The sequence below is a fragment of the Gopherus evgoodei genome, chromosome 9, assembly GCF_007399415.2.
Source record: "Gopherus evgoodei ecotype Sinaloan lineage chromosome 9, rGopEvg1_v1.p, whole genome shotgun sequence".
NCBI classification, from domain to species: Eukaryota; Metazoa; Chordata; order Testudines; family Testudinidae; genus Gopherus; species Gopherus evgoodei.
This window is the reverse complement of record NC_044330.1, coordinates 50484843-50499118: the sequence shown is the minus strand read 5'-3', so window position 1 is coordinate 50499118 and position 14276 is coordinate 50484843. Positions and strand designations below refer to the sequence as shown.

The 14276-nt window shown below is 42.8% G+C and overlaps 1 protein-coding gene across 5 annotated transcripts in view; it reads left to right on the top strand.

Annotated features, from left to right (window-relative positions):
• PPP2R3A (protein phosphatase 2 regulatory subunit B''alpha) overlaps positions 1 to 14276 on the top strand; it is a 165029-nt gene that overhangs the window by 141053 nt on the left and 9700 nt on the right. For all 5 annotated transcript variants that reach the window (XM_030575839.1, XM_030575842.1, XM_030575840.1 and 2 more), the window contains 2 exons: positions 6054 to 6172; positions 10300 to 10406. In XM_030575839.1, the coding sequence (XP_030431699.1) occupies positions 6054 to 6172; positions 10300 to 10406 (226 nt within the window). The remainder of the gene's footprint in view (positions 1 to 6053; positions 6173 to 10299; positions 10407 to 14276) is intronic.

Below are 14276 nucleotides of genomic sequence, written 5' to 3'. Positions count from 1 at the left end.
CTATGGGATCTGATTCCCCCCATAGGTAGGCCTCAGCCTCTCAGTGTTCCAGAGACAACTTCAGTTCCAGCAAGCAAAGACCCAGGGACAAATTCTGAAGCCTCCAAACATTCTAAGCAGAAGAGATCTCAGTTTCCCGATAACCAGTCTAAACGCAGGGAAATTCACCCCAGAGACCAGGGACTAAGGAGACCTCACATCCCCCTCCAGGTACTGCTGAGGCTTCTGCTTCTTCTGGCTCCATCAGAAAGGTCTACCAAGCATTCCACATACCAAGAAGTCTCTTGGCAAGCAACCCCACTCAGCTCTGGCTTCTGTATCTTCAGAGCCCTCCAAACATGGGAACTCCTTAAAGAAAGCACTGGCCCCAACTTTGGCATCCTCTGAGGGAAATAGCCATAAGGAGCATGTGGACCACATATCCATGTGGTCTCTGGTACCAATTGACTCACCTTACCTCAAGGACTACTGCCCTGGATCACCGGTTCAGTCCCCTTTCATCTCACAAAGACCTCTGTGTGATAGAGGAGCATGAATCCCCTGTACTAAGAGGTATGGGGAGGATGTCACTGTCAGTATTGATCTATCCGCCTGTACAACCTACCAGTCAGTATCAGTGCATCCTCCCACAAAAGCTCAGCCCCTAGTACTGACTCAGATACCAGCCCCTACTCAGATGCTGGTACTGACATCCCTAGCCTGTCTATTGGACAGAGGGGTTGTTACCTCTTCAGAATATGACATCTCCATCAAAGATTCAGCCACCTTCTCTTTCCAGCCTCCCTCCCTGGCATTGTATCCTGGTGATGATGTTCTGGAAACTAGCCCTGCCAACCTTCGCAGGAGCATGCTAAGAGTCCTGCTCCCTTTCCATACCCTGACCACAATGGGTTTTCTGGAATCCTGGGGCTCTATCTGGTTCTATAGCATACCCTAACATACAAGGGCCCATCAGCAGGAGCAGTCTTTGGTACCCAGGGAGCCCCTTCACTATGGAGCATCCCAAACATCCTCAAGGAGACTTTGAGGAGGACCAGTAGCTAAGAGCAGAGGAGGAAGCACCTCCTTCCAATCAATAATCCTCATCATCTCTGTATGAACCAGTTATGCCCCCTCCACCATCCCATGTGGATTATTTTAGATTGTTCTAGGACCTGATGAAGAGAGTGGCCAAGACTCTACAGATTGCCCTGAAAGAGATACAGGAGCCCTGTCATAACCCTATTCCCAGATTTGGACCTTAGCATCCAAAATATGGGGGTTAGCATGAAAACCTCCAAGCTTAGTTACCAGCTTGGACCTGGTAAAGCTGCCACCACCCAAAAAATTAGAGTGTTTTGGGGCACTCTAGTCCCCCTAAAAACCTTCCCTGGGGACCCCAAGACCCAAATTCCTTGAGTCTCACAACAAAGGGGAATAAACCATTTCCCTTCCCTTCTCCCTTCCAGGTGTTCCCTCCCTGGGTTCCTGGAGAGATACACAGAAGCAAGCTCCGTGAATCTAAACAGAGGGATTCCACCCTCTCTATTTCCAGTCCTGGAAAACACAAGTACTTCCCTCTTCACTCAGAGGGAATGCAAAGTCAGGCTAGTAAATCTAACACACACAGATTTCCCCCTGACTTCTTCCTCCCACCAATTCCCTGGTGAGCTGCAACTCAATTCCCTGGAGTCCCCACTAAAGAAAAACTCCAACAGGTCTTAAAAAGAAAGCTTTATATAAAAAGAAAGAAAAATACATAAAAATGGTCTCTCTGTATTAAGGTGACAAATACAGGGTCAGTTGCTTAAAAGAAATATGAATAAACAGCCTTATTCAAAAGAATACAATTTAACACATTCTAGCAAGTACACACATGTAAATACAAAATAAAAACCCTATAAATCACTATTTTATCTTTTGTACTTACAACTGGGAAACAGAAGATTAGAAAAGCAGAAGGCAGAAAAAAATCCTCTCATAGCTGAGAGAGTACAGGCAGAAGACAAAGGACAAAGAACTCAGACACAAACTTCCCTCCACCCAGATTTGAAAAAGTCTTGTTTCCTGATTGGTCTTCTGGTCAGGTGTTTCAGGTTACTCCTTTCCAGGTAAAAGAACATTAACCCTTAGCTATCTATTTATGACAAGCCCTAACACACTGTGGCAGATATCTTCCGCACCACATCTCAAGGCAAACTAGTGCTGCCTATTCATGACACCCTCTTGTCTGCCAGATTTTATGGCCTGGTGACACCTGTCACCATCTCACCCAGGTGCAAGTGGGCTGACAAAAAATACTATGTTCCAGCCAAGGGCTCTGAATATCCTTTCTTCTCACCCTACCCATTTCCTGTGGTTGACGTGTGGTCAATGAAAGGAGCAAACACCACCAGGCAAGATCAGCTCCTCGTGAGAAAGAGCTCAAATGCATTGATCTTCTTGGCAGCAAGAGCTATTTCTTAGCTGTGGTACAGTTCAGTGTCACCAACGATCACGCCTTGTTGGCAAAGTACTATTACAGCAATTACATCAAATTTGCACAATTTATTGACTATCTGCCACAGAACCAGAAGGACCAATTTCAAGCCCCCATCTCTGAGGGACAGAAAAGAGAATGAAGAGATTTTCTCTCTCCATACACACAGACTATCTAAAATGGGTATCAGGATGCATCTTAGCATGTTACAAGGCTTCTGGAATGCACTCTCATCCTAGGGTGCTGGCCCATTCCAGTAGCACTGCTTAAAAACATACCCATTATAGACATTTGCAAAGCTGCCACTTGGTCATCTGTGTACACTTTTCCCATGTTATTCATATTTCCAGCTAAAATACAGCCTTACGTGAGGCTGTTCTCTGAACTCACCCTTCTCTGTAATCAAGGTACTGTTTGGGAGTCATCTAACATGGAGCCCCCCATAGGGGCAAAAACACAAAGAAGGGGAGGTAACTAACTTAGGGTACGTCCAGACTACCCGCCGTATCGGCGTGTTAAAATCGATTGCTCAGGGATCGATATATCGTGTCTAATCTAGACGCGATATATCGATCCCCGAGCGCACTTATATCGATTCCGGAACTCCATCAACCCCAACGGAGTTCCGGAATCGACACGGAGAGGCGCGGACATCGATCCCGCGCCGTCTGGACGGGTGAGTAATTCGATCTTAGATATTCGACTTCAGCTACGTTATTCACGTAGCTGAAGTTGCGTATCTAAGATCGATTTCCCCCCCTAGTGTGGACCAGCCCTTAGTACAGTAACTAGAGTTCTTCAAGATTTGTCCTTCTTTGGGTACTGCACCACTCACCTTCTTTCCCCTCCACCTCAGAGTACTTTGTATGTCATTCTTGAGAAGGAACTTGTCTGGCAGCAGGTCTGCCCCACCCTATAGACCATTGGTCTGGACCTGCGGACACAGCTTAAGAAAAGTTTCCAATCAAAGGCAAACTGGTGCGCAGCCACCTAATATGGAGCACCCATAGGGACAAAAACATGTCAAACAATTCCAGTTACTGTACGAGGTGAGTAACCTCTCCTTTTCCTTAGCCTAGCTAAAATTTCTCACAAATTGCCTTTGTGCAAAACCTTTCTGGGAGGGATGGAAAAGTCAACCATGAGATCAACAGAAGCAGTTTAACCCATTTGCTAAGGCCTGTAGGTGGTGAATGGCCTTCACTAGCTCCCTAACCATCTCCATTAACCCATTAGCAAATGGGTTAACTTGCTTTTGCTGACCTCATGGATGACTTGAGCTACTGTAAGCCTGGGTGACAAGCAAAAACACACTCCCAAGAGAAAGTTTAGGCACAGCACTACAATCCAAGACCTGATGTAAATTCTTGAGTTCATAGGTTTTACAGCTTGAAGGGAACATTGTGACCATCAAATCTGACCTTCTGCATTGCATGGGCTATGGCATGTCACCAGGCTCCTGGACTCTAGCTCAGCTGGATGTTCTCTCTTTTAGAAAGAGACATTTAATCTTCATTTAAAGATTTCAAGTGATGATGAATTCCACCCTCCCCCCACACACATCCAATTAAATGATGGATTAGCTGGTGGTTGTAATATGTATTTCAAATATTATTTAGATTCAGTCTTGCTTAATGGGGGTGGGAGGGGAAGAGGAGGGGGAGTAGAGAGGGTGAATTAAAAAGGTCCGTTATAGGTTAAGATGAGGATCAAAGTATAGCCGGAATTATAAGGTTCACTGCAAAACTCTGCACCTTCAAATCACCTTTACAGTTGAAGTAACTTCTGTTCAGATTTCCCTCAGCGGCTTGTCCTGCAATGGAGGGATCTGGCTGAGGTAACCATGATGATCGCCTCATTTTGATCAACACAATGAGAGGAACAATGTAACATTTTGGACCATGCCGAAGAAAAGAGCCTTACACCAAACAGCAGGGCAGAAGCCACATACGTTGAGGGGACTGGATAATGTCCTTCTGCAAGATGATTGCCCAGCAACATGTGTTTCTAAAGCACTGACTAAAACACAACAGAACTGTGCTCAGATTGAAAAGTAATGCTGGCCATTGTTTTTGGTTGGGATGAGTTTCCTGAGTATATGTGTGAGCAAAAATTGGTCAAGGTGGAACCTGTAGGAAGCCCTTGCACAAAAAGCAGACTGCAAAGCACCATCTGGACTTAAGCCAATTATCCTGGACTTGCAAAAAATCAGTGAATGGGAAATACAGGCCTGGTAAGGAGCTGTTTACAGCAATAGCCTGTCAATAAATATGACTCAAGTACTACCCATTACTGACGCTATCTGATAAGCTCTCACAGGAAACACAAAAATAGCCCAATCTTACTACAGCCTGAGGCAATAATTCTACTGGAAGAACCCAGATACCTCTAATCATAAAACCATATTAGGTCCAATTAAATGAAGTTGCTGCACATGCTGGCATGCTCCACAAGGGCCAGTGTGTCATGCGATATTGGGATTGTAGTGCTAACTATTTATTACATAGCACCTGTCCGGGTCTTGAGTAACATAAGAACACAGTCAAGATGTGCTCTTTTAGACAGGCATGAATGCTGTGTGAAATCTGCATATAGAAAGCAGAATGCAAAACAACCACAGAAGCCATATGAGATGCCTCCTCGTCCTTGGTCCAAGCTAGACACAGATCTATTTGCTTGTCTAATTAATGGGCATTGGCAGCCTGAAAAAACAACACATGCTAGTGGTATTATCCTAAATTAGAAAAGACCTGTGCTAAACGGGTCCTGTCACGAATATAGGGGGAAGGGTAGCAACCCTTATGTATGCAGTAGCATAAAATTCCTCCAAGGCAGCTGTACTGGATTGCCTTACTTGTAAGGGGTTAAGCAGTTCAAATAATCTAGTCGGCACCTGACCAAAAGGACCAATGAGGAAAGAAGATACTTTCAAATTGTTTGTTGTTCTCTTTTGTTGTTCCCTCTCCGGTGGGAGAAGCCAAGCAGGTACAATATCTCCTGAAAATATACCTGGAATAAGCCATCTAAAACCACAGGAATTGTAAGTAGGACAAGGAAATGCATTAGGTTATCTTTTGTTTTGGCTTGTGAATGTTCCTATGCTACAGAGGTAGTTTCATTCCTGTTTCTGTAACTGTGAAGCTGAGCCCAGAGAGGAATCCTCTGTGTTTTAAATCTTTTTATTACCCGATAAAGTTACCTTTCATCCTGATTTTGCAGGTGTGATTCTTTTTATTTTTTTTCTTAAAAGTTCTTCTTTTAAGAACCTGATTAATTTCAGTGTCCTGAAGACAAAGGGTCTGGGCTGTTCTCACATTGCTGAGGCAACTGATTGGTATATTATTAACAAGCCTCCCCAGGAAAGGAGGTGAAGGGATGCCAAGTGACCCTTCCCTGAATTTTTGTGTAAATCACTTGGTGGTGGCAGCAATATGTCCAAGGTCAAGGGAAGGAATTTGTGCCTTGGGGAAGTTTTAACCTAAACTGGTAGAATATAAGACAAGTTCAGAGTGGGGGGTGGGGGCATGACCCTGACAGGTCATATCACTCACTAATTAAGAATGTGCTACTAAAATAACATGTGCTCTTTGTGCAGGAAGGGTGATGCTGCGAGATCTGAAGAGATGCAGAATGGCTCATGTATTCTACAACACCTTCTTTAACTTGGAAAAGTACCTGGACAATGAACAGCGGGATCCCTTTGCAATTCAGAAGGTATAAAGCAAGATCTCCAAATGTTGTTGCCCCCAAACTATTTTTAGGGACTGTGAAGTTTTGTTTGTTGTAGAGAAAAGCAGCTGATATGGAAAGAGGACGGAACTAAAACAGCGTGCTGTAGGAAACAAGTGCTGTATGATCATGAACAAGCATGACTGTGTCCAGCAGCTGGCCATGGCTCTCAGGACCAATTCCCATTCCCATCCGGCAGTATATCCCCTAAGCAGTAGGTTGGGAACTGCTTCTCTACGGCCTTGAAGGCAGACATGTTGGTCTTGTCTGATGCATCTTTTTGATGGGCACTCCATCCACTACACTCATTCTCTGGCAACAGAGACAAAATGTAGCTCATTCATGTACAGCAGTGGTCACCATCCTGTCGATCGCAATCAACTTGTTGAGCCTGGGGCTCCCAGTCATTTGCGGTTTCCAGTGGTGCAGCGGGGCTGCCACTAAGGCAGGCTCCCTGCCGCAGCTCCCCGCTGCTCCCAGAAGCAGCCAGCACAGCCCTGGGGGCCAAGCAGGGGTCTCTGCATGCTACTTCTGCCTGCAAGCACCACCCCCACAGCTCCCATTGGTGGGGACCTGTGGCGAATGGGAGCTTTGTGGGTGGTGCCTGAGAAAGGGGCAGTACGCAGAGCCACGTGCCCCCCTTCCAGGGGCTGCAGAGGTGCGTTGGCCCCTTCTGGGATTAGAGCCTGCCTTAATCTCACTGCACTGCCTATGGTAAATACTGCCCATCTGGAGGCCACACCCCCAGCCCTGAGCCCCCTTCCAGAGCCAGTACTCCAAACCCCTGGCCCAGCCCTGACCTCCCCTCCCAGAGTCAGCACCCCATACATCCTCCTGCACCACAACCCTTGCACCCTAGCTACTCCCCCTCCTGCACCCAAACACTCTCCCAGAGCTTGCACCCCTCACAACTTCCTGCCTAGCCCAATGAAAGTGAGTGAGGGTTGGGGAGAGCAAGCAACGGAGAGAGGGGGGAATGGAATGAGTGGGGCAGGGCTTTGGGGAAGGGGCAGAGTAGATCCTGGGTTGCCCTTAAATTCAAAAAGTGATATTCTGTTCAATATCTTCATCAACGACTTAGATGTTGGCATAGAAAGTACGCTTATTAAGTTTGCAGATGATACCAAACTGGGAGGGATTGCAACTGCTTTGGAGGACAGGGTCATAATTCAAAATGATCTGGACAAATTGGAGAAATGGTCTGAGGTAAACCAGATGAAGTTTAATAAAGACAAATGCAAAGTGCTCCACTTAGGAAGGAACAATCAGTTTCACACATACAGAATGGGAAGAGACTGTCTAGGAAGGAGTACAGCAGAAAGGGATCTAGGGGTTATAGTGGACCACAAGCTAAATATGACTCAACAGTGTGATGCTGCTGAAAAAAAAGCAAATGTGATTCTGGGTTGCATTAACAGGTGTGTTGTGAGCAAGACACAAGAAGTCATTCTTCCGCTCTACTCTGCGCTGGTTAGGCCTCAACTGGAGTATTGTGTCCAGTTCTGGGCACCGCATTTCAAGAAAGATGTGGAGAAATTGGAGAGGGTCCAGAGAAGAGCAACAAGAATGATTAAAGGTCTTGAGAATATGACCTACGAAGGAAGGCTGAAAGAATTGGGTTTGTTTAGTTTTGAAAAGAGAAGACTGAGAGGGAACATGATAGCAGTTTTCAGGTATCTAAAAGGGTGTCATCAGGAGGAGGGAGAAAACTTGTTTGCCTTAGCCTCTAAGGATAGAACAAGAAGCAATGGGCTTAAACTGCAGCAAGGGAGGTTTAGGTTGGACATTAGGAAAAAGTTCCTAATTGTCAGGGTGATTAAACACTGGAATAAATTGCCTAGGGAGGTTGTGGAATCTCCATCTCTGGAGATATTTAAGAGTAGGTTAGATAAATGTCTATCAGGGATGGTCTGGGCAGTATTTGGTCTTGCCATGAGGGCAGGGGACTGGACTCGATGACATCTTGAGGTCCCTTCCGGTCCTAGAGTCTCTGAGTCTATCTTGACCATAAAAAGGTTGGAGACCACTGATGTACAGGGTTTGGGTATAAGGGCCAGATTCCAAGTGTTTGCCCTGCCCATTGCTGGCAGAAAGTTGGTTTGCTGGACTGATAGGCAAGCAGGTAGCCCTGCCCCTCACTGCATTCATTGTCTCCGCTGTCCACTTGTCTTTTGAGAATGCTCAGTATCAGCACCTTCTGAATTTTCTGCTATACTCAGCTTACATTTCCCCTAACTAAAAAAACAACCACCACTCTTTGGCAGGCAGATTGTAGCAACATGCCTACACAGTTCATTTTCAGATTTCTGCCACGGGTTGGGTTTCAGTTTACAGTATCTTGGTGTACATCATTGGTAGAAATTGTCAACCTTAAGCAAAAATGTTTTTGGAGGAGAGAGAGGAGGGAGTCTTGTCTCTCAGTAACCCATTGGTCAAATAACCCCAAATTTGGATCCATAAAAACTAGGTTTATCAATTAATCGCCGTTAACTCAAGTGATTAATGTAAAACTAAATAACTAGATTTAAAAAATAATCCTGATTAATCAGTTTTAATTGCACTGTTAAACAATAATAGAATACCACTTTAAATTATAAATGTTTGTGGATGTTTGTCTACATTTTCAAATATACAGATTTCAATTACAACAACAGAATACTAAGTGTACAGGACTTACTTTATAGTACAACAGTGCCATGTGAACGCCTACTCTCACTTTCAAGTGAAACTGTAAATAAGAAGCAGGCAGCATTACTTCCCATAAATATAAAGTTTGTTTATAAATTTGTTTGTCTTAGCGATTGGCTGAACAAGAAATAGGACTGAGTGGACTTGTAGATTCTAAAATTTTACATTGTTTTCTTTTTGAGTGTAGTTATGTAACAAAAATATTAATTCTACATTTGTAAGTTGCACTTTCACCATAAAGAGATTGCACTGCAGTTCTTGTATGAGGTGAACTGAAAAATACTATTTATTTTGTTTGCTTTTTTACAGTGCAAATATTTGTAATAACAAATATAAAGTGAGCACTGTACATGTTGTATTCCGTATTGTAATTGAAATCAACTTATTTGAAAATGTAGAAAACATCCAAAAATATATATAAATACATTTAAATTGGTATTCTATTATTGTGTAACAGTGTGATTAAAACTGTGATTATTCACAACTACTTTTTTTTAATCATTTGACAGTCCTAGTAATAACCCCATCACACATACCCCAAGTGTACACCAAATGTCAAGGCAAGCCAAGTAACTGTGCAGAGTTTAGTTCACTTGGAGCTGTCCTTTAAACAGAAAGGGCTTCCTAACCTTAACTATGATAGAGCCGGTCCTTCCTCTAATCTAATGCAAGTGTTTGTTTTGGGGACGTCCTTATCAGTAAGACAGTCTAAATTCCTTCCCATCTGTGTTGTGTGTTTGCACAGCACCTCGCACAACCATCTGAAGGCAGTGCACACCCAGGAGGGAGAGGAATTGTGCCATAGTGACTCAGGACTTTGTTACTTCTAGGGCCCACTGTTGAATTGCTACTTGGGGTCAGCATTGTATGTTCCTTGAAAAGCTCAGCTGGGGTGAAAGGCATGGCCAAACTCATACATGGAGAGGAATTCTCTAAGCATATTGCCCCTGTGTACCAAACTCTGCAAAAGCTGTGTGCTTGGTTGTGGGTGCAATTCAAAGGAGTGTCAACATTTTCTAAATCCTGGAATGCTCTGAGAACCAGTCACTAGGCAGAGTTCCCTTGCTCTTACAGTATGTCTTGCCAGAGCAGTTCAGATTTGCAGTTATTCTTTCTTGACATTTTTGGAATGTCATTGTTCAAGATGAGTGGCAAAGTATTCCACCTGTGTTCGAGATTTAAAGCCTAATACAAAACATATTTGTTTACTCAGGGCTTTGTTTAAAGAACTTGACGAGTCCATAATTTAAACTTTGATTAAGAGACTAAACTTGGATTGAGTTGTTTTCCTTAAGGCATTTTCAAACCCCAACAGTAAGTGTTGCAGAAAAGCACATGTTTGTAGATAGGTGAGAAGCATTTGCAAAGCAAGTTTGTAGATCAGTAAGGACACTCTATTTAATTTGCTTTTCTGATGTGTTTAGGATGTTGAAAATGATGGACCGGAGCCTTCAGACTGGGACAGATACGCTGCAGAGGAGTATGAGCTGCTTGTTGCTGAAGAATCTGGAAATGAGCAGTTACAAGAAGGGTAGGTGTTTACATGTGCGCAGCTATCTTACATTCAGTAATCCCACACATTCTGTGTATCGAAATCACCTTAAACTAGGCCACAGAGGGAGAGAAGAGGAGTATTTGCTTACTTCAGATCAACAGGCAGATACCTAAAGTGAATGCTAGAAGGTAAAAAGTAATCTTCATTGTTTGTTTCAGAATAAGATTATATGTGTATTAAAGTGCTAGTATAGAAATGCAAGCAGATAGAAAATGAGACCTTGAAGTATTATCAGAAGATGGCAGTTGTGATCTAAAGGGCATAATCAAAACCACCTGGATGATTGTCAAAAGTGGAATGTCCATCTAGATGAGTGATGGGGTGGGTGAGAGAATATATTTTATTGGATCAACTTCTGTAGGTGAAAGAGACAAGCTTTTGAGCTTCCACAGAGCTCTTCTTCAGGTATGGGAAATGTACTCCTGAGTGTCACAGCTAAATACAAGGTGGGACAGATTGTTTAGCATAAGTAGTTAACATATATTATAAGACATTGGCTCTCAACCTTTCCAGGCTACTGTATCTCTTTCAGGAGTCTTATTTATCTTGTGTACCCCCAAGTTTTACCTCACTTACAAACTACTTGCTTGCAAAATCAGACATAAAATACAGAAGTGTCACAGCACACAGTTACTGAAAAATTGCTTATTCTCTCATTTTTACTATATAATTATAAAATAAATTAATTGGAATAGAAATATTCTACTTACATTTCAGTGTATCGTATATAGAGCAGTACAAACAAGTTACTGTATGAAATTTTAGTTTGTTCTGACTTCACTTTTTATGTAGCCTGTTGTAAAACTAGGAAAATATCTAGATGAGTTGATATACATACACACCCTCCCCCCGGAAGACCTCCACATAACCCTGGTTGAGAACCACTGTTTTAAGAGATCTGTTCAAGGTGAAGTAGCCAATTAACACCTTTTTAGTCATAGGACAAAAAAGGGGGTTAGTGAGTGTGTGTGTGTGGGGCGGTTACAGACTGTTATAATAAACCGTAAATCCTGTCTCTTTATTAAGACCATGATTTTTAGTATCTAGCAAAGTTATGAATTTAAGATCCCAGGCTCATCTTTTGAAGGTGTTGTTTGGGGATGAGGACAAAGAATTCTTTCACAATACCCCCCCCCCCCCCCACACACACACACAGCTATCACTGTCAGTCATAAGAAAAAGGAACCATATGACTGGAGACCCCACAGTGGATGAAATCTCACACTTGATCATTGCATTGATTGCTTTGGGGGAAAATATTGACTGTGAAATCCTTAATCACCACATCCACCACAAGCTCTCCACTGTCGAGAGGACAGCTATATAGTTCCTGATACCTAACCACCAGATAGTGATCAAACAAACAAAGCGAGTGCCATTGTAGTGTTTAACTGTGCCGACTACATTAATGAGGCCAACTGATAACTCTCCGACACCACTTACTGTAAAGAATTCAAAGAAGACGTCACAATTCACCCAGAAATGTAAGGATATCATCAAATCCTTCCCCAAACAACTTCAAGGGAATCACTAACCCCCATCCCCAAAGAACCCACACCAGGGATCTGCTACATGCTTCCCAAGATATACAAACAAGGAAACCCAGGCAGACTCATCATATCTGGCCATGGCATGCTTACTGAAAGAATGTCAGGACTTAGAAAAATCATCTTCAAACTACTCACCACATACAGGGACAGCTTCTTCCAAGATAACTGACTTCATCCAGAAACTCTGGAACATTAACAACTCTTTCAGAACATCATCCTTCCCACTACGGATGTCACTTTCCTGTACACCAACATCCCTCACCATGATAGCATAGCTGCCTGCCTCAAATATCTACAAGACAATGGACAGCACTCAGATATCCACCCCAAATACATTGCATACTCATCCATTTCACCCTCACTCATAACAATTTAACACTCAGCAACAAACACTTTGCCCAAGCCATAGAAATAGCCATGGGTTCTAGGATGGCTCCCCAATTATGCCTAACTCTTCCTGGACCACTTTGAGGAAGAATTTCTGGGCAAATGCACAAAATCAATGATATACCTGGGATACTTGGATGATATTTTCACCTTCTTGACACATGGCTTAAACTCCTTCATACAACTACTCCCATTACACCTTCAACAACCACCAACCATCCATTAAACTCTCTCTGGAACACTCCCCCATTCGCATCAACTTCCTGGATACTGCAATCACCTTCAACAATGGAACCTTATAGCCAAGAAGTTTTCCAAGTAATACGGATCATTCTGTATCAGTGACCTGTCCTTTTCATTATTTAGCACTCCAGCTAGCTGTGTCTCATCTGCCAACTTTATCAGTGATCATTTTGTTTGCTTCCAGGTCACTGATAAAAAACATCAAATAGTATTGGGCCGCGAAACAAACCCTGTGGGACGCCACTAGACGCACACATGCTCGCTGATGATTCCTCTTTTACAATTACATTTCGAGACCTGTCCCAGTTTTTAATCCATTTAATGTGTGCTCTATTCATTTTATATCAGTCTAATTCTTTAATCACAATGTCATTTGGTACCAAGTCAGCATCTTGCCCAGGAACAAATCATGCTGACAGGCTATCATTATCTGCATCATCCTATTTACCCTTTTTCAGTTATGGTACATTAGCTTTCTTCTAGGCCTCTGGAACTTGTCCAGTGTCCCAAGATGTATTGAAAACAATATAGTAGCACAAAGTATGCATTGGGCAGCTCTTTAAAACGCTTATATGCAAGTTTTATGGACCTGCTAGTTTAAAAATATCTATCTTTAATAAGCACCGAGTAGGATATTAAAGAGTTACTTTCAGACTTGATAAGTATTTCATCATCAGTTTTTTTCCAAATATAGAACAGAAATATTTATTGAACATTTCAGCCTTTTCTACATTATTAGTGACAATTCTGCCATTTTCATCTAGTAATGAACCAGTTTTGTTCCTTATATACTTGAACAACTTTTTGTCCTGAACTCTGCTTTCCAAGGTGTCCTTTTGCTTCCCTTATCAATTTTCTACAATTCCTACTTTCTGATTTACATTCACTGCTATCTGTTTCCCCATTTTTCCATTTGTTTTGTGTGTGTAAGGTGATTTTTTTTTGTTTTATGGCTGCTTTCACATCCCTTAACACCAGAACAAAGCAATTGATTTCAGGGTCAAACCAGCTCAAGTTCTTTATTCACTGGAGGGAAATTCTGTCCTTTTGCTTTGATTCATAAATGTCTAAGTCTGAATTCTTTACGAGCATGGTTACTCCTAGATCCAGCCATCTGTCCTAACAGCTCCTGCAACTGGAAATAATACCCTTGAGGTGAAGTATTGCTAACTGTCACTGAACCGTCAGAACACAGACCCACGCACTGTAATCGTTGGCAGGGTGAGGCACACTACCATAATCACCTATTCCAACATTCCTAGCCTCTGAAAAGTCATCCTTACTAATGTGATCTCAGCTCAAACCAATGCTATAGATGGCCAACATTTGGCGAATAGAATTGGTGAAAAGTAACCTACCTCCTTTTCCTCCTTCATGAAAATGCCTCCATTGTAGCAGGCAAGTTAGTAATGCCTTCCAAAAGCAGGATGGGTGAGGAACTGTCTTATATAAATGTTTAGATCATCAAATTGCCCAAACTCAGCTCACTGTAGAAGCTGGTTTAAGAACGTAGTGACTAAAAGTAAGGACCTAGCTCCATGTAGTTGCCCTACAGCCCTCAAGTAAAGTCACACTCCACAGGTGTCTAGTGGAGCTTATACTAGCATGTCCAGAGGCTCTCACCCTTGTATTATACACATGATTCCATTAACTCTGACAGGGTCTC